This window comes from Chrysemys picta, chromosome 17, assembly GCF_011386835.1.
Source record: "Chrysemys picta bellii isolate R12L10 chromosome 17, ASM1138683v2, whole genome shotgun sequence".
NCBI classification, from domain to species: Eukaryota; Metazoa; Chordata; order Testudines; family Emydidae; genus Chrysemys; species Chrysemys picta.
This window is the reverse complement of record NC_088807.1, coordinates 5,847,473-5,867,392: the sequence shown is the minus strand read 5'-3', so window position 1 is coordinate 5,867,392 and position 19,920 is coordinate 5,847,473. Positions and strand designations below refer to the sequence as shown.

General features: G+C 63.5%; 1 protein-coding gene across 12 annotated transcripts in view; it reads right to left on the bottom strand.

The window, feature by feature from the left end:
• Positions 1-18,373, bottom strand: part of DMPK (DM1 protein kinase) — a 43,651-nt gene extending 25,278 nt beyond the window's left edge. For 6 of the 12 annotated variants that reach the window (XR_006176638.2, XR_006176639.2, XM_042859269.2 and 3 more), the window contains exon 1: positions 17,984-18,373. Coding sequence is in view for 10 of the 12 variants with exons in the window: in XM_042859269.2 (XP_042715203.2) it covers positions 17,984-18,143 (160 nt within the window). In the remaining 2 variants the exon portion in view is untranslated. The remainder of the gene's footprint in view (positions 1-17,983) is intronic. The other 6 variants (XM_008173993.4, XM_008173996.4, XM_008173994.4 and 3 more) reach the window with 2 other exon arrangements.
• Positions 18,374-19,920: the final 1,547 nt, after the last annotated feature.

Genomic DNA, 19,920 nt, shown 5'->3' with positions numbered 1-19,920 from the left:
GTCATACCAGACCTTCTGCTTCCTCTGGGCTCTGGCCAGATTCTCCCTGGCCAGGCCCATGAGCTCGGCAAGTCGTTCCCGGAAGGTCAGGACATACTCCACCACCGACTCTCCGTCAGGAGTGGCCTTCCCCTCCCATTCGTCTCTCATCAGGTCCAGGGGCCCCCTTACCCGCCTTCCATATAGCAGTTCGAAAGGCGAAAACCCGGTAGACTCCTGGGGTACCTCCCTGTACGCAAACAGCAGGTGAGGTAAGTACTTGTCCCAGTCCTGCGGGTGCTGATTCATAAATGTTTTCAGCATCATTTTTAGCGTCCCATTGAACCTCTCCACCAGCCCGTTGGATTGGGGGTGATATGCTGAGGCCCAGTTGTGCCGGACCCCACATCTCTCCCACAAGCACCGGAGTAGGGCCGACATGAAGTTGGACCCTTGGTCCGTCAAGACTTCCTTGGGGAACCCCACTCGGCTGAAAATGGTCAGCAGCGCATCCGCCACAGTGTCTGCTTCAATGGACGATAAGGGCACTGCCTCGGGGTAGCGGGTGGCGAAATCTACCACCACCAGGATGTATTTCTTCCCAGACCGGGTCGTCTTGCTGAGAGGTCCCACTATGTCCATGGCCACCTTCTGGAAAGGCTCCTCTATGATGGGCAAAGGTCTCAATGCTGCCTTCCCCTTGTCCCGGGCCTTCCCCACCCTCTGGCAGGGGTCACAGGATCGGCAGTACTGCCGGACGTTGGTGAAGACCCCGGGCCAGTAAAAGTTCTGTAGCAGCCTCTGCCTGGTGCGCCGGATCCCCTGGTGCCCTGCGAGAGGGATGTCATGGGCCAGGTACAGTAGCTTGTGGCGAAACTTCTGGGGAACCACCAGCTGCCTCCTGATCCCCCACGACTCCACTTCCCCCGGGGGAGCCCACTCTCGGTACAGGAACCCCTTCTCCCACAGGAACCTCTCCTTGCATCCTCTCCTCATGGTCTGTCCCACACTGAGGTCAGCCAGGCCCCTTAGCTTCCGCAGGGAGGGGTCCTTCTGCAACTCGGCCTGGAACTCGGCGGCTGAGGAAGGGATGGGGACCTGCTCCCTCTCGTCGGCTGGGTCGGAAGCCCCAGCCACCCCGCGGCCTGTCCTTGGGTGTTCCCTCCCCACCCGGGAAGGGTTCGGTGCCTCCGGTGGGACATCCCTCCCAAGGTCAGGGCGTAGTGCCCCTCGCCGGCTCTGGCTACGGGTCACGACTAAGGCGGTCTGGGGGCTGCTTGGCCAGTCCTCTAGGTCCCCCCCCATCAACACCTCAGTGGGCAAATGGTGGTGCACTCCCACGTCCTTGGGGCCCTCCTTGGCCCCCCATTTCAGGTGTACCCTCGCTACGGGAACCTTAAATGGGGTCCCGCCCACCCCGGTCAGGGTCAGGAAGGTGTTGGGCACCACCCGATCTGGGGCCACCACCTCGGGCCGGGCCAGTGTCACCTCTGCGCCCGTGTCCCAGTATCCATAAACTTTCTTCCCATCCACCTCCAGGGGAACAAGGCACTCGCTCCGCAGGGACAGCCCCGCGCCAACCCTGTAAACGGAGAACTTCGAATCCGGAGCATCTGGCCCTCCAGAGAAGCTGGCCGGGGGCCCTTCTCTCTCTTGAGCAGTTGATAAGCTGCCAGCCCCTCTTGCGTGGGAAGCCTGCCCCTCGTCCGTCTGGGCCTCTACCAAGTTAACCCGGTGCGGGTTCGGTCTGCTCAGTCTGTCCTGGAGCTTGGGGCACTGGGCCCGAACGTGGCCTCTTCGGCCGCAGTAATAGCAGCTCAGGTCCCGTGGGTCCCCTCGAGCCGGTCGGTTGTCCCTGATGCTGGGCCTTCCCCGTGGGAGGGGATTCCCCATATTCCCCCTTTGGGAGGTCCCAGGGTGACTCTCTCTCTGCATCGCGGCGGGCCTGTTCCTTTGGGGCTCCTCCCTGCCACCCCCTGACCGGCTCTTTACAAACTCATCAGCCAGCTGCCCGGCGTGTCGCGGGTTCTCTGGCTTTCTGTCCACCAACCACAGCCTCAGGTCGGATGGGCACCGCCCATACAGTTGCTCCAGTACCAGCAGTTTAATCAGGTCCTCCTTCGTCTGGGCCCCACCAGCCCACTTGCTGGCGTATCTTTCCATGCGGACGGCTAGTTGCAAATAGGAGATCTCAGGGGTTTTATCTTGACTCCGGAACCTTTCCCGGTACATCTCAGGAGTCAGCCCAAACTCTCGTAGCAGGGCCTTTTTGAATAGTTCGTAGTCCCCTTTCTCTGCCTCTCCCAGTTGGCGGTACAATGCCACGGATTTGGGGTCCAGTAAGGGGGTAAGGACCCGGAGTCTGTCCGCGGGATCCACCCGGTGCAGCTCGCAGGCCGTCTCAAAGGCCTCCAGGAAGTCATCCATGTCCTCCCCCTCCTTGTATGGGGCCATGATGCACTTATCAAAGCCCCGTGCAGTCCTGGGTCCCCCCTCACTCCCCGCAGCCGGGGGTTCGCTGCCCCTCAGTCTCGCCAGTTCCAGTTCATGCTGACGCTGTCTCTCATTCTCCTCCCGTTCACGCTGATGCTGTCTCTCATTCTCCTCCCGTTCATGCTGTCTCTGTCTCTCTTCACGCTGATGCTGTCTCTCTTTCTCCTCCCGTTCACGCTGTCTCTGTCGTTCACGATCCTCCAGCTCTCTCAGTTTTAGCTCTTTCTCCCATTCCAGCCAATTCCGCTCCCCGGATGCCGAACGTCGCCGGGAGGATCCTCTGCTGGCCGGCGGGCTTCGCCGGGGGGACCCCCTGCTGGCCGGGGGGGTCACGGCGCCTTCGGTATTTGCTGGGCTCCTCCCCACCCTTCCCCTAGGCATAGGAAGGAGGGGTCTCGGGAAGCCCTCAGCAGCCGGCTGACCACTCCCAGCTGGGACAGACACTGGTGCCTGCGCTGCATTTGCCAGGCTGCTTCCCTGAGACACAGGGATCAGTTCATTCGCGCGATCTTCCGCCTCCAGCTGGGCAATGAGCTGTGCTTTGGTGAGCCTCCCAATGCGCAGCCGCCTCTGCTTGCACAGCTCCACCAGGTCGCTCTTAAGCCGCTTGGCATACATCTTCCTGCTGGCCACTCACCGGCCTGTGTGCTCACAGCTCCCCACAGTTCCCAGGGGGACCCCTAGTGTGCCAGCCCTTCTCGAGGTCACCGCTTCTCTGCCAGGGTCGAGCTGCAGACTCCTCCGCCCCTGGGACCACTCGCTGCGATCCCCCCGGGGGACCCTGTTACTGCAAAAGTCCTTCTCGCTGGTCACACACTCCCAGGGGTAATAACCGTCTCTCTCTCACTCTTCAGTACGCCTGGTCCCCGTCAATCCCCCTTCGTTTTACTGCTCCCCAGTCACTTACTGCAGGAAGCGCCGTCCACGGGGTGCAGTAGATCCCGCCGCTGCCACCAGTTGTTGCGGATTGTGGGGGAGTTAGGGCCCTGCACCCCTCTTCCCGAGATTCACTGCGACTCTCAGCCAACCAGTAAAGCAGAAGGTTTATTTAAGGACAGGAACACAGTCTCAAGCAGAGCGTGTAGGTACGACCAGACCCCCTCAATTAGGTCCCTCTGGGAGGTTCAGGGAGCTTAGACCCCAGCTTGGGGTTCCCTGCGTTGCACCACCCAGCCCCAACCGAAACTAAACTCCCAACTCCTCCCGCTGCTCCTCTCCTTTGTTCAGTCTCCCGGGCAGAAGGTGTTAATTCTCCCCACCCCCGTTCCTGGCTCAGGTTACAGCTCAGGTAGCTTCCTTCAAGGGAAGTCCCACATCCCCACTGCAACCCCCCTGCAACATTCCCAGGTCAAATCTGCCCTGCTCCCTGCTCCGTCACAACACCCGTTGGTAACCCCTGGTTAGGAAGTGTCGAACCCGGGGCCCAACCTGGGGCTGCAGCATCTACACTGCAGTAGGCTGGCCCGAGCCCGACCACTGATATCCCATAATTCCTAGCGTCCTCCCAAAATGGGGCCGTTCTAGCTCTTTGTGGTGCAGGGTAGGTGTGACGTTATTGATATAATCTGGGACCATATAGATCATTGTTGCAACCAAGGTCCTGTAGTGGCACCCAGATCTTGTATAAAGGGGGTCAAATGGGGTGTCTAAGAGAAGGTTATGGTTTGCTGGTTATGATTATGCTGTCTATATGTGTGTATCAATTTTGTAGTTGAAGTTATGAATATTGGCTCTATACTGTCTGTATGGCAAACTTATGCTATGCTGCTGGGTGACATCCCAGACAAACTGGTGTTAGCTCTGCCTAGCCTGCTTGATGGCCCATTAAGGACCATCAGCTATACAATGGACCCATTGAGAGAAGGCAAATATGCCTTGAGACTCAGCAAAGTATGCAGGAACTGGCCCATGTGACTCCAGACTCCATTTTGCTGTAATTTTCCACAGTAAGAACAAAGAGGTGTTCTTACACCTGGAAAAGACTATATAAGGCCTCATCTCCATCTGGTCTTCAATCCTGCTTCATACCTCTGGAGGAACTTTGCTACAAACCGAAGCTCTGAACAAAGGACTGAGGACCCATCCCAGCCGGGATGTATTCCAGAGACTTGATTTGAACCTGCAGTTTATTCCATCGCTGCTGCAAGCCTGAACCAAGAACTTTGCCATTACTGTATGGAATTGATTCCATTGAACCAATTCTAACTCTCATCTCGATCTTTTTCCTTTTATGAATAAACCTTTAGATTTTAGATTCTAAAGGATTGGCAACAGCGTGATTTGTGGGTAAGATCTGATTTGTATATTGACCTGGGTCTGGGGCTTGGTCCTTTGGGATCAGGAGAACCTTTTTCTTTTACTGGGGCATTGGTTTTCATAACCATTTGTCCCCATAACGAGTGGCACTGGTGGTGATACTGGGAAACTGGAGTGTCTAAGGAGATTGCTTGTGAGACTTGCGGTTAGCCGGTGGGGTGAGACCGGAGTCCTCCTAGTCTGGCTGGTTTGGTTTGCCTTAGAAGTGGAAAAAACCCCAGCCTTGGGCTGTAACTGCCCTGTTTGAGCCATTTGTCCTGAGTTGGCGCTCTCAGTTGGGTTCCGCCAGAACCGCACAGTAGAAAACTAGACTGCCCAGAGACAGTCCGCCGGTGGGATTGTGGGATACTTTTGGTGGACTCCCAGCACACAGATCCAGCAGGGCTGAGTCTACACTGCAGAGCAACAGGACTCGAACCCTGGGTCCTGGCGTGACTCAGGCTTGGACACTCTGCCCTGGAGGGTCCTGGGAGGCTGGATCCGAGTCCTGGGTTAGCACAGTTTGTGTGTAGATGGAAGGTGGTTTAGTATGGAGCCTGAGTTCGAATCCCGGGCTCAAGGGGCAGTGTAGACCTACCCTGGGAGGGGAGCCTGGAGCAGCTAACGCGTGGGAAAATTACAAGCTACCCTTGTCCGTGCAAAGATTTTACCGTGCGTTCAAAAAAGCCCCTTTGTCCCTAGTGTGGACGCAGCGCTGGAAATGGCACTGAACTGGGTGCAGTAATAACACCGGATCTAACTGGGGCTCCATGGACTCCAGTATCCCACCTCCGGCCACACCGGATCTGCCCGCGGCTCCGTCTCGGACGATATCCCACCTCCGGCCACACCGGATCTACCTGGGGCTCCATTGACTCCGGTATCCTGCCTCCAAAACACACACAAATCAACCCGGAGCTCTGTCTTGGCCAATATCCTGCCTCCAACCACACGGGGCTCCATTGACTGCGGTATCCCACCTCCAGCAGCGGCCAAGCGAAGGTCTCACCCGTGCATTCCCCTGCCGGCTGCGCGGTGCTATTCCATGGGAGCAGTGGCCTTCCTGACCCTGACGGTGAGCAGCTCCCAGCTGAAGCATGAGGATGGGGAGTGCTGGTGCTGTTATCCCACCCGCAACTGCTGCTGGCCCCCAGAGCAGGGCTGCAAGGGGGTCCCGGGAGATCCCGACCGAGGCTCACACCAGCCACCCCAGCTCTGCGGGCCTCTGCTTCCCACATCCGCCCTGGGGCCTGTCCCTGCCAGCCCAGGACGTAGGACCTCTGTGTTGTCCCGTCGTGTCTCGCCTGTAGCCCCGCAGGGTGCGATCGGGGCGGGAGACATCCAGGAGGAGGCCAACTGCGGTGGGACCTCGCAGCACGGATCCAACAGCCCATCGTGTGGCTGGGCTCGTCGTCTTCTGGATGGAAAACGGAGCCGCTGACATTTCCAACCGGGATAACGATAGTCCTGGCCGAAATCTATCGTCTCCTTAAACTTCTGCTGTTTGTTAGCTATGTCCCCTCCACTTCTGTGCTGCGTCGTGGACAGGCAGCTCTTTTAACAGCTGCTGCGTCCCACCCCAGAGGTGGCTGCCTTTTGGTGGTGGGGCGAAAGGGATCGAGGTGAGAAAAGATTATTAGGAAGCACCCGCCTGGCCTCTATTCTCAAAAGAGCGTGTGAGCAGAGGGGTCAGGTCTGTTTGCTCGTTGAAGAGGGGATGGGGAGTTAGCATCCGTCAGTACGAGGGGAGGGCTCCAGGCCCGGAGAGGAAGGCAAGCAGCCGTCACGCACGCAAAGTCCCTTGCCTACCATCACCAGGACTTCTGAGGCCGAGCTGGGACCAGACCTCCCACCCCCTGGCTCGTAGCCATGGGCGTTAGCTCCTTGAGTCGTTCACCGTAAAGCAGGTTTTCTAATGCTTCGATCATTCGCGTGGCTCTTGTCTGACCCCTCTGCAATTTATCAACACCCTTGAATTGTGGGCACCGGAGCTGGACCAGGATTGCAGCAGCGGTCGCACCTGGGCCCAGCCCAGAGGGAAAATCGCCTCTCTGCTCCTCCGCAAGACGCCCCTGCGGGTGCGTTAGCCTCTTCGGCCCCGGCGTCGCACCGGGAGCTCGTGTTCTGCTGATCGTCCCCCCCCGTCCTGTGAGCACGGCCCCCAGTCTTTGTTCCCAGACGTTTGGCCGCGTTAAAACGCTCCGTGTCCGTGACCGGTCCCCTTCCTTCCGAGCTGCTGGAGGCTCCCCCGTCTCCGCCAGTCTCTCAGGGCGCCTGTCGCCGCAGCATCGAAACACGGGTGAGGCGCTAGCGCCCCTGTGCAGCCAGCCTCACGGTCCCCAGGAGCGGCTGCTTTACTAAGAGGATAACGGCCAACTACTGCCGCTGGCTCGCATCCCGCGGAGGGGGAAGAGTACGGGAGAGTTGCCCCAACTCCCGCATGGGACCACGAACTCCCGCGGGGAGAACGGCCATCGGGCAAGCGATGCAGGCCACTGTCTTCCTGGAGTAAGGATCTCCCTCCTCCCCCACCTCCCTGCAAGCAATTGGGGGCAGGAACCAGCCTGGGTCCTGCTCCCTTGGCCGAGACTACGGCCAATAACGACCCATTGCTCTAGGCCGAGCCCCCCACACCCAGACCTTAGCCGCAGCCCGGGGAGCAACTAATCCACCTGGGGCATGTCGGCTGCTTTAAGGAGCTGTGTTTCAGCCCCCCACCGGAGCCCTCCCCTCTGGAGCCAGCAGGGGGAGAGATTTATCTGGGGCCGATAGGTGATGGATGAAGCTTAATGGTGTGTGTGTGTGTGGGGGGGGGGGGGGGTGGGGATAGAGAGGGAGGGAAGAGACCACGCCAAAGGGGCAGGGTCCCGTGCATGGACGGGGCATATCACCCATGTCTCCACGCATAACCCGGCGAGCAAACGGGCCAGCCTGGGCTGAGTGGGGGGAGGGTCGGAGGGTGCTGGGGGGCGGGGGGGGGGTGACTGGCTGGATGTTGGGGGCCATTAGCCCCTGGGCAGGTGGGGGCCTCTATGCCACTAGTTCAATCACCTCAGGCCTGGGCTTGGCGGGGCGGGGGATGGCGGGTGCCTTAACCCGGGCGGAGGGGGGAGACAGCGCGCTCCTAACAAGCTTTGGGGGTGGTAACGATCGCTCGCTGCTAACGCTCGCCCGTGCTCCCTGTCCGCAGCTGGGACGAGAACCCAGGAGTCCGGACTCCCCCCCTCCCCCATGCTCTAACCCCTAGACGTCCTGAGCCCCAGTCCCCTCCTCCTGCCACGCAGGAAGCAAGGTCAGGGGGCCGAGGTGCCCTCAAGCCGGCCCTCGGCCGCCCGCCTTCGCCGCCAGACCATTCTTTGGACGCAGAAGTTTGAAAATAGCCCGAGGTCTGACCTGGGGCGGGGACCGGGGAGGGAGATGCAGCCAGGCGAGATCCAGCGCTAAATCCGTCCCCTTTGGCCGGGCAGCAGGCGGGGGGGGCAGGTCGTGCCAGTCTATTAATATCAGCGAGTGTAAACACCGCGGCGGGCAGGGAGGGGGCATTGTTTGGGGAAGTGGAATGGGGAGGGTCTGGCCCCCTGGCCACGCCTGGCACCGCGGGAGAGACAAGGAGCCTGCCAGGAGTTGTCTCCCTCTGGGGCCCTGCCCCGGGTGGGCAGGAATCCGGGCCGGAGCAGAACTCAGCGAGCTCAGAGCCCCGCTAAAACCCCTATAGCCCCTCCACCCCCGCAGCGCCCCGAAGGCCCCTGCCACGTCCCGCCCTGCACGCCCCTCCACCCTCGCAGCGCCCCGAAGGCCCCTGTCCCTGCCACGCCCCAAATGCCCCTCCACCCCGGTAGCTCCCCAAATGCCCCTGCCATGCCCTGCACGCCCCTCCTTCCCTGCAGCGCCCCAAAGACCCCTGTCCCTGCCACGCCCCAAATGCCCCTCCACCCCCACAGCACCCCGAATGCCCCTGCCACGCCACACCCCAAACGCCCCTCCACCCCCACAGCACCCCAAGGCCCCAGTCTCTGCCACGCCCCAAATGCCCCTCCACCCCCCGCAGTGCCCCGAATGCCCGTGTCCCTGCCATGCCCCACACGCCCCTCCATCCCCACAGCACCCCGAATGCCCCTGTCCCTGCCACGCCCCAAATGCTCCACAGGCCGCGGCTTCCTAGCGAGACGATGAAAAAAAACCTCATGGAAAAATGGAGCAGAGCCAGGAGGGGGCTAGATCCGACCCGCTCACTTTAGAGACACCTAACAAATCTAGTGGTTAGAAGAGGGGGGCTGGGAGGCAGGACTCCTGGGTTCGCTCCCCAGCTCTGGGAGGGGAGTGGCGGTTAGAGCAGGGGGGCTGGGAGCTAGGACTCCTGGGTTCTGTCCCCAGCTATGGGAGGGGAGTAGGGTCTAGTGGTTAGAACAAGGGGCTGGGAGCCAGGACTCCTGGGTTCTGTTCTCTGCTCTGTGACAGCCCCTCCCTGTGCCCCACTCTCCCACTGGTGGGGGAGGGCCAGGAAGAGGAATTATGAATATCACGCTTGCACCCCTGAGCCCTGCGGGGGGGATCAGCGCGCCAGGCGCTGCACAGACCCGGGAGGGGCAGAGGCCCTGCCCTGCGTGCCGAGGGCTGCCTCCCACCAACGCCTGGCGCTGGGAGGAGAGCAGTGGCCAGCAACAGTTTAGTGAAGACGTGGGTCTATTTTTGGACAATTCAGCCCCCCGCCCCCTCGGTGGGGGAGGAGGCAGCTTCGCGGGAGGCCTTGGAGCGCTGACAGGATCCCCCCCGCCCCTTCCTCCAGCTCCTATTTCGGGCCGCGGCCGGGTTGGGAATCTGGGCTCGCTGCGATTCTCAGATTCCAGCCGGGCCTAGGCGGGGCTTGTGCCCGGGACGGAAATTCCTGCGCCTCAAACTTTCCATATACAAACTACGGCCTGGAGGGGCTACACTCCGCCTAGCTCCCTGCCCCCCCCAGCCAGAGCACCACAGTGCCCCCCAGCTCCCCGCCAGTGCCCCCCAGCTCCCCCTCCACCCACTGATCTCCACCCCCACCAGTGCACCACAGCGCCCCCCAGCTCCCCCTCCACCCACTGATCTCCACCCCCACCAGTGCACCACAGCGCCCCCCAGCTCCCCGCCAGTGCACCACAGCGCCCCCCAGCTCCCCGCCAGTGCACCACAGTGCCCCCCATCTCCCCCTCCACCCACTGATCTCCACCCCCACCAGTGCACCACAGCGCCTCCCAGCTCCCCGCCAGTGCCCCCCAGCTCCCCCTCCACCCACTGATCTCCACCCCCACCAGTGCACCACAGCGCCTCCCCAGCTCCCCGCCAGTGCACCACAGTGCCCCCCATCTCCCCCTCCACCCACTGATCTCCACTCCCACCAGTGCACCACAGCCCCTCCCCAGCTCCCTGCCAGTGCACCACAGTGCCCCCCAGCTCCCCCTCCACCCACTGATCTCCACCCCCACCAGTGCACCACAGTGCCCCCCAGCTCCCCCTCCACCCACTGATCTCCACCCCCACCAGTGCACCACAGCGCCTCCCCAGCTCCCCCTCCACCCACTGATCTCCACCCCCACCAGTGCACCACAGCGCCTCCCCAGCTCCCCGCCAGTGCACCACAGTGCCCCCCAGCTCCCCCTCCACCCACTGACCTCCACCCCCACCAGTGCACCACAGCGCCCCCCAGCTCCCCGCCAGTGCACCACAGTGCCCCCCATCTCCCCCTCCACCCACTGATCTCCACTCCCACCAGTGCACCACAGCCCCTCCCCAGCTCCCTGCCAGTGCACCACAGTGCCCCCCAGCTCCCCCTCCACCCACTGATCTCCACCCCCACCAGTGCACCACAGTGCCCCCCATCTCCCCCTCCACCCCCACCAGTGCACCACAGCCCCTCCCCAGCTCCCTGCCAGTGCACCACAGCGCCCCCCATCTCCCCCTCCACCCACTGATCTCCACCCCCACCAGTGCACCACAGCGCCCCCCAGCTCCCCGCCAGTGCACCACAGCCCCTCCCCAGCTCCCCGCCAGTGCACCGCAGCGCCCCCCATCTCCCCCTCCACCCACTGATCCCCACCCCCACCAGTGCGCCACAGCGCCCCCCATCTCCCCCTCCACCCACTGATCTCCACCCCCACCAGTGCACCACAGCGCCTCCCCAGCTCCCCGCCAGTGCACCACAGCGCCCCCCATCTCCCCCTCCACCCACTGATCTCCACCCCCACCAGTGCACCACAGCGCCCCCCAGCTCCCCCTCCACCCACTGATCTCCACCCCCACCAGTGCACCACAGTGCCCCCCAGCTCACCCTCCACCCACTGATCTCCACCCCCACCAGTGCACCACAGCGCCCCCCAGCTCCCCGCCAGTGCACCACAGCCCCTCCCCAGCTCCCTGCCAGTGCACCACAGTGCCCCCCATCTCCCCCTCCACCCACTGATCTCCACCCCCGCCAGTGCACCACAGCGCCCCCCCAGCTACCCCTCCACCCACTGATCTCCACCCCCGCCAGTGCACCACAGCGCCCCCCAGCTCCCCGCCAGTGCACCAGAGCGCCCCCCATCTCCCCCTCCACCCACTGATCTCCACCCCCACCAGTGCACCACAGCCCCTCCCCAGCTCCCTGCCAGTGCACCACAGCGCCCCCCATCTCCCCCTCCACCCACTGATCTCCACCCCCACCAGTGCACCACAGCGCCCCCCAGCTCCCCGCCAGTGCACCACAGTGCCCCCCCATCTCCCCCTCCACCCACTGATCTCCACCCCCACCAGTGCACCACAGCGCCTCCCCAGCTCCCCGCCAGTGCACCACAGCGCCCCCCATCTCCCCCTCCACCCACTGATCTCCACCCCCACCAGTGCACCACAGCGCCTCCCCAGCTCCCCGCCAGTGCACCACAGTGCCCCCCCATCTCCCCCTCCACCCACTGATCTCCACCCCCACCAGTGCACCACAGCGCCTCCCCAGCTCCCCGCCAGTGCACCACAGCGCCCCCCATCTCCCCCTCCACCCACTGATCCCCACCCCCACCAGTGCACCACAGCCCCTCCCCAGCTCCCCGCCAGAGCACCACAGCGCCCCCCCAGCTCACCCTCCACCCACTGATCCCCACCCCCACCAGTGCACCACAGCGCCCCCGAGCTCCCCACCAGTGCACCACAGCGCCCCCCCATCTCCCCCTCCACCCACTGATCTCCACCCCCACCAGTGCACCACAGCGCCCCCCCATCTCCCCCTCCACCCACTGATCTCCACCCCCACCAGTGCACCACAGCCCCTCCCCAGCTCCCCGCCAGTGCACCACAGCGCCCCCCAGCTCCCCGCCAGTGCACCACAGCGCCCCCCAGCTCCCCCTCCACCCACTGATCCCCACCCCCACCAGTGCACCACAGCGCCCCCCATCTCCCCCTCCACCCACTGATCTCCACCCCCACCAGTGCACCACAGTGCCCCCCAGCTCCCCGCCAGTGCACCACAGCGCCCCCCATCTCCCCCTCCACCCACTGATCCCCACCCCCACCAGTGAACCACAGCGCCCCCCCCAACTCCCCGCCAGTGCACCACAGCACCTCCCCAGCTCCCTCTCCACCCACTGATCCCCACCCCCACCAGTGCACCACAGCGCCCCCGAGCTCCCCGCCAGTGCACCACAATGGCCCCCAGCTCCCCCTCCATCCCCCACTCCCTGCCCCTACCAGTGCACTAAAGCACCCATCTCCCCACCAGTGCACCACAGCGCCCCCCAGCTCCCCCTCCACCCCCACCAGTGCACTACAGCGCTCCCCCAGCTCCCCCTCCACCCACTGATCCCCACCCCCGCCAGTGCACCACAGCGCCCCCCCAGCTACCCCTCCACCCCCCATTCCCTGTTCCCACTAGTGCACCCCAGCTCCCCGTCCATCTCTCGCTCTCCGCCCCCTCTAGTGCACCACCGTGCCCCCCAGCTCCCTCTCTACCCCCGCTTCCGCTAGTCCACCACAGCTCCCCCTCCACAATCCAGGAGTCCACCCCAAAGCCTCCCCCCCGCTAATACACCACAGCCCCCAGCTCCCCCCCCCCCCACTCCCTTTCCCTGTCCCCAGCCGTGCTACTCCAGAAGTTCTCCAGGATCCCCACAAGGGATGACAGAGCCGCTGACTATTGTAACCACACGCTAGCCCCCAGGCAGCAGGGTCAGCCCTGGGCCTGGTGACCAGAGCCCAGAGAACTGGGTGGGGCGGAGCTGATTCTACAGCAAGGGACCTAGTCAGGGCCTGACCAGAGCGCTGGTTAGATCACGCTCCCCTCCCGGCACTGAGACAGAACCCAGGAGTCCTGGCTCCCAGCCCCCTGCTCTAGCACTGAGCCCTACTACAGCTTTGTAAACTTCATGGCCCGTCCTCCCTCCACTGAGAAGACAAATCAGCCCCGGGCTCTCCCAGCGGGGGGCGCTGTGGGGAGCGGGGCAGGAGCACTGGCTGTGGGGGGAGCTCCCGGCTACTCCAGTCCTGGCCTCTCCCAGCAGGGGGCGCTGTTGGGGGCAGGGCATTGCTCTGATATTAAGGCCACTGGGGGGCGCTGGAGCCTGCTCCCCTGAGCTGGGCTTTGCTGGTTCCCCGTAAGCAGCGGGGCCTGGGCCTGTGTTTAGCCTGGCACTGAGCTCCCGGCGCAAAGCGAAGGGGGCGGGGGGGCAGTGGCGAGAGCAGCCGGCCTTTTATGGCATTGCACAAACTCCCAGCACGCAGACAACAAATCCCCCTGCAGCAGCGCGTGGCGCAGGCCGGGCCCGAGGGCAGGGGCGGCTCTGCCAGCTTGTCCACATAAGGAGCGGATCCAGCGGGCCTGGCGGAGCGGCCGGCAGCCACTGCCAAAACCCTGGTGCTGTGAACTTCCAGGCAGCAGTGCCCTACTGGGCCCCCGGCACTGCAGGCTTCCCCCGGCTCTGGCCAACTGGGATCCCCGGCACTGCAGGCTTCCCCCTGGCATTGGCCAACTGGGACCCCTGGTGCTGCAGGCTTCCCCAGCAGGGCCCCATCAGCACAGAGCTGGGGAGCTCCAGCGCTGCGAGCTTCCCCACAGCAGTGCCCCATCAACACCACTTGGGGCAAGTCACCCCTGGCCAGTGGGGCTCGGAAGGGAACCCACCACCCTGGGGCAGTGATGGCCGGGTCCCGTGTAGCGAGGCCCAAAGAGTGGGGGTGCCCGGTCTTTGGATGAGGCTGGAGGGAGGGGTTTGGGGGGTCCCCACCCTGCCAACCAGCCCCAGCTCAGCCCCACAAGGGCTCCCCCTAGAGGCGGGAGAGGGAAGCTCTGCCTGCGGCCTGTTCAGGCATTGGCGTCTCCGGGGAACCAGCGGCGGGTGCCCATGAAAGCTCCCCGGTAACCCCATTCCACTGCCTCTCACTTCCACGCTGCAGCGCTGGGTGGCTGTTACACAGCTGCTGCGCCCCACCCCAGAGGTGGCTGCAATTTTCATTCCTTGAACACCTTCTGCCTGAGGGCCTGGCTGCTTTCTCCAAAGGTTTATGGGTGTCACCGGCTCCATTGTCCAAACAAGAAACCGAATCCCAGAGCAGAAGAGTGCATCGAATCAGTGACAGAGTCAGGAATAGAACCCAGGAGTCCTGGCTCCCAGCCCCCTGCTCTAACCACTTGACCCCTCTCATGGCTGGGGACAGGACCCAGGAGTCCTGGCTCCCAGCCCCCTGCTCTAACCACTTGAACCCTCTCATGGCTGGGAACAGGACCCAGGAGTCCTGGCTCCCAGCCCCCTGCTCTAACCACTTGAACCCTCTCATGGCTGGGAACAGGACCCAGGAGTCCTGGCTCCCAGCCCCCTGCTCTAACCACTTGACCCCTCCCACAGCTGGGAAAAGGACCCAGGAGTCCTGGGTGCCAGTCCTGTCCCATAATCCTGAGAGCAGGGACGATGTCTTGGCTGCTTTGAAGTCTCCAGGACGGAGAGATTCAATAGAGAACGGGGCAATGCCAGCAGCCTGTGGGTACAACCTGTGCCCCTTCTCCTGGCTCTCTCAGCTGCCTCCGGGGACCCCATCGCTGCCTGGCCAGGATGCCAACCCCCGGGGACACGGGCTCGGCTCTGCCCAAACTCCCCCCTCCCCGGGACAGCTGGCATGCCTGTGCCATGAGGCTCCATCCAGGCTGAACGGCAGCAGCTGTGTGATGCTAACGGGGGTCTGGAATGCACCAGGCCTGGTTGGGAAGGGATGCGGGGGAGGGGGGGGGAGGCCAGGGGCTGCGGCTTCTTGTAGGTTCCCAATGCGAGGAGGGAGCAGGGGAGAGGGACCACAGAGAGGGGCACAAGAGAGAGTTGGGTGGGGGCAGTTGGCCTTGGAACTTCAGAAAACTTTGGGGGTCAGTTTGGGTGGAGATCTGCAAGCTAGTTTTTGGGGGGGAACCCCAGGGCTGGGCTAGCAGGGGGCTGCGGGTCGGGAGTGAAGGGCACCGGCAGAGCTGGGGGGGGAAGCGCAGGATGGGGACGGCGGGGGGGCTGCCCCCCGGGCTATGGGCCTTTTCCTTTCCAAGGCATCACCTGACAGTTGCAAGATTCCTCCACTTCAGAAGACAATGCCCCTGTTACCCCCCCCCCCGGTCCAGCCCCCACCCCGCCGCGCCCCTGCTATTCCAGCCCTGGGCTCCCCCCAGCTCCGTGGCCTCCATCCTGCCTTGTGGTTGGGGGGTGAGTTCTCAGGCCCCCTGGGTTCTATTCTCAGCCCGTGGATCACACGGCACATGTCCAGGACGCCTGGGTTCTCTGGTTGTCACATGGCCTCGGGCAAGTGGCCTCTCTGGGCCCCCTCATCCGCATTTCACGGAGGGGGAAGCCAGCCCACCCCCACCCCCCCGCAGCTCTGCAACGGACTGGGGGAACGCGCCAGACAATTCTCCTTAGTGCAGTAACCACCTAGCCAGAGCCCAGCCCAGGGTACCCAGCTCCAGCCCTTACGCAGGGACACAAGAGCCGGACGCTAAACTTTCCCAGCTGGAAGCACGCTGCCCCACTCCCCTCCTGGCTCCCCCCCCCCCCCGCGCTCTAACCACTAGGCTCCACTCCCCTCCCAGAGCTGGGATAGAACCCAGGAGTCCTGGCTCCAAGCTCCTCTCCTGGCCTAACCCCTGCGTCTGCCCCAGGGTGTGCGGGGAGGGAGCATGGCTGCTGTCAGGTGGGCTGGGCCATCCCCTCTGCCCACAGCACGTTCCTGTTGGTTGAGCACTTGGGCATGGACCTGCCTGGTACCTGCTGCGGGCAGCTCCTAGTGTGGCCACCTGAGCCAGCCTGTCCCCCACCCGCCAGGGACAGAGCCAGGGAGGGGCGGTCTAGGGAATTTTGGGCACCCTCTGCCCTAGGCAAGCTCTCCCCCCACCACCCAAGAACTCCACCCTGACCAGGAAAAGAACCCCGGGGTCCTGACTCCCCTCCACACACATGAGAGGCAGCAACCTCCCCTGAGGTCAGTAATGAACCTTCCTTGCCCTCCCTATTCATTGCCACCGGCGGGAAAGTGAGTCACAGAGATGGGAAGGGACTTGACTATGGGCTGTGGCAGAGCAGAGAATAGAACCCAGGAGTCCTGACTCCCAGCCCCCCTGCTCTAACCAGTAGACCCCACTCCCCTCCCAGAGCTGGGGGAAGAACCCAGGAGTCCTGACTCCCAGCCCCCCTGCTCTCACCACTAGACCCCACTCCCCTCCCAGAGCTGGGGGAAGAACCCAGGAGTCCTGACTCCCAGCCCCCCTGCTCTCACCACTAGACCCCACTCCCCTCCCAGAGCTGGGGGAAGAACCCAGGAGTCCTGACTCCCAGCCCCCTCTGCTCTAACCACTGGACCCCACTCCCCTCCCAGAGCCCTCAGCGCCAGCTAGCGTTCTTGGCCCGGCAGCCCCCTCCTCACCCCCTGGGAGCGCCGAACACTGACTGGGCAGCAGGCCGGAGAGAGGCCTGGATTTGGAGTATCCCCCAGCCAAGGGAACCGCACTCCATGGGCCGGCCAGGGGCTGGGAGCTCACACGCCGACTCGGAACTGGGCTGAGAGTCCAACAAACTCGCTTCACGCGTGGGGGGTGGGGATCGGCCGGGGGAGGTTTTGGTCAACGGGGGCCAGATTGGAACCGCCAGGGGGACCCCTCCCCCGACACCCAGCGGCCGCCCATCCGATCCGGTGATACCAGGCTGGAGTTGTCCCCCCGCCCTGCCCTGAGCCCCGTCCCACGCAGCTCCTGCCACCACCCCACGGTATGGGCTTCAGGCAACCAGAACTTCCACACCCCCTCGACCCGGACCCCCAAGAGAGCTCGGATCCACAACGCCCAGGCATCCCCCTACCAGGCCGAACTAGACCCGACCCAGCTCGGACCCCCTTGTCGTTGTCGCTGATTTCACTGGGGGGTGGATCTTGGTACAGACCCCCTGCCCCCGGCACCGCAGGGACTTGCCCCACACCTGGTAGCCTTCTCCTCAGCACCCGAGCCGTTTGCCCTTCACTGGGGGGCCCGCTGTGCCCGGATGGCGAGGGGGCAGGGACAGCAGGGTCATGCCCCAGTTCCCCCCACCCTCAGCGGATTGTCCAGTGCCCTGGGGCCTGCTGGGGTGACTCATCGGCTCTCCTCCATACGTGGGGGGGCAGGGCAGGTTTATCTTTGCTCCTGGCCCACCCTGGGCCGGGCCGTTAAGGGGATTAGGGGAGATGCCAAGGAAAATGCTGCCAAGAACGTGAGACCCCTCCTACCCCCCTTCCAAACTCACGACACTGCCCGGCCACCAGCCCCCCCCCCATGGCCTTCCAGGTACCCCCAACTCATCACAGCACCATGCCCCCCTGCATCATCACCCCACAAAGCTGCGTGCCCCCTAGATATGCCACCCTGGCCAGGGAGGGACCCAGGTGTCCGGGTCATGGGGGTGGCCAGGGAGGGACCCAGGTGCCTGGGGCGTGAGGGGGGCAGCCAGGGAGGGACCCAGGTGTCCGGGGCGTGGCCAGGGAGGGACCCAGGTGTCCGGGTCATGGGGGGTGGCCAGGGAGGGACCCAGGTGTCTGGGGCGTGAGGGGGGCAGCCAGGGAGGGACCCAGGTGTCCGGGTCATGGGGCGTGGCCAGGGAGGGACCCAGGTGTCCGGGTCATGGGGGGTGGCCAGGGAGGGACCCAGGTGTCCGGGGAGTGAGGGGGGCGGCCAGGGAGGGACCCAGGTGTCCGGGGCGTGGGGCGCGGCCAGGGAGGGACTCACCCCAGCGCAGGAACTCCGCGATGTATTTCTCGTGGGCCAGGGGCGAGGCGCCCAGCTCGTGGGAGACGCAGAGCAGGAGGTCCAGCAGCGTCTCCAGCCCCAGGAAGTTCCGGTCCAGCGCCAGCGCCTCCAGCTGCTTCAGTCGCACCTCGGCGGCCATCGCGGGCGCTCGTGGGGCGGGTCCCCCCGCGCGTGGGTCGGCAGAGCCCTCGCCCCCTCCCTCACATCCAGCCACGCGCGCCAAAGCCACGGGGATGGGCGCCCGGCTCAGCGCCCCCTGCCCCGGATCGGGCTCATCGCAGCCCCCGCGCGGCTCCCCGGCCTGGCCCGCGGCTCCCTGCGCCCTGCGCCCCGCTCCGGGCTGGCAGCGCAGCGGACGGAGCCGCCCGGGCCAGGGGGCGGGGGCTGGCGGGGCCGCACCCACTGCCCATGTACAGCTCCCGGAGCGGGGGGCGCTTAACCCCTTCGCTGCCCCCGCGCCCTCTCCCGGAGCCAGCCCCCCAAGCCACGGAGCCAGCCCGTCCGGCCATCCCCGGACACAGCTGTTCACCCCATCCACCCGTCCGTCCGCATCGATCCATCCACCCATCTATCCATCCACCCGTCCGTCCGCATCGATCCATCCACCCATCTATCCATCCACCCGTCCCTCCGCATCGATCCAACCACCCCCGGACACAGCTGTCCGTCTGCCCCCCTATTCACCCATCCTCTCGTCCGCCCCTCCCCGTCTGTCCGTTCCCCCCATAACCATCCTCCCGTCCGTCCGCATCTATCCACCCATCTATCCATCCGTCCGTCCATCCCCGGACACAGCTCTCTGTCCGCCCCCCTATTCACCCATCCTCCCGTCCGCCCCTCCCCGTCTGTCCGTTCCCCCCATAACCATCCTCCCGTCCGTCCACATCTATCCATCCATCCGTCCATCCCCGGACACAGCTGTCCGTCCGCCCCCCTGTTCACCCATCCTTCCATCTGCCCCTCCCCGTCTGTCCGTTCCCCCCATAACCATCCACCCGTCCGCAGCTCTCCATCCATCCCCGGACACAGCTGTCCGTCCGCCCCCCTGTTCACCCATCCTTCCATCTGCCCCTCCCCGTCTGTCCGTTCCCCCCATAACCATCCACCCGTCCGCAGCTCTCCATCCATCCCCGGACACAGCTGTCCGTCCGCCCCACTACTCACCCATCCTCCCGTCCGTCCGTCCGTCCACCCATTTATCTGTCTATCTCTCCATCCGTCCATCCTCACATAAACCCATGTATCCACCTGCACACACCTATCCATCCATCCCCAAACACCCCCAATCCATCTGTCCATCCCCCTATACACTCATCTAGTCCATCCATCCCCAGACACCCCATCTATCTATCTATCTATCTATCTATCCCCATACACCCCATCTATCTAATCTATCTATCTATCTATCTATCTATCTATCTATCTATCTATCCCCATACACCCCATCTATCTATCTATCTATCTATCTATCTATCTATCTATCCCCATACACCCCATCTATCTATCTATCTATCTATCTATCTATCTATCTATCTATCTATCTATCTATCCCCATACACCCTATCTATCTATCTTTCTATCTATCTATCTATCTATCCCCATACACCCCATCTATCTATCTATCTATCTATCTATCTATCTATCTATCTATCCCCATACACCCCCTCTATCTATCTATCTATCCCCATACACCCCATCTATCTATCTATCTATCTATCTATCTATCTATCTATCCCCATACACCCCCTCTATCTATCTATCTATCTATCTATCTATCTATCCCCATACACCCCCTCTATCTATCTATCTATCTATCTATCTATCTATCTATCCCCATACACTTCAGGGCTCCATTCCATCCTGCCGGCCCCGCATGGTGGTGACCCCTCAGTGGAGCGGGGGCAGAGTGGGCAGGC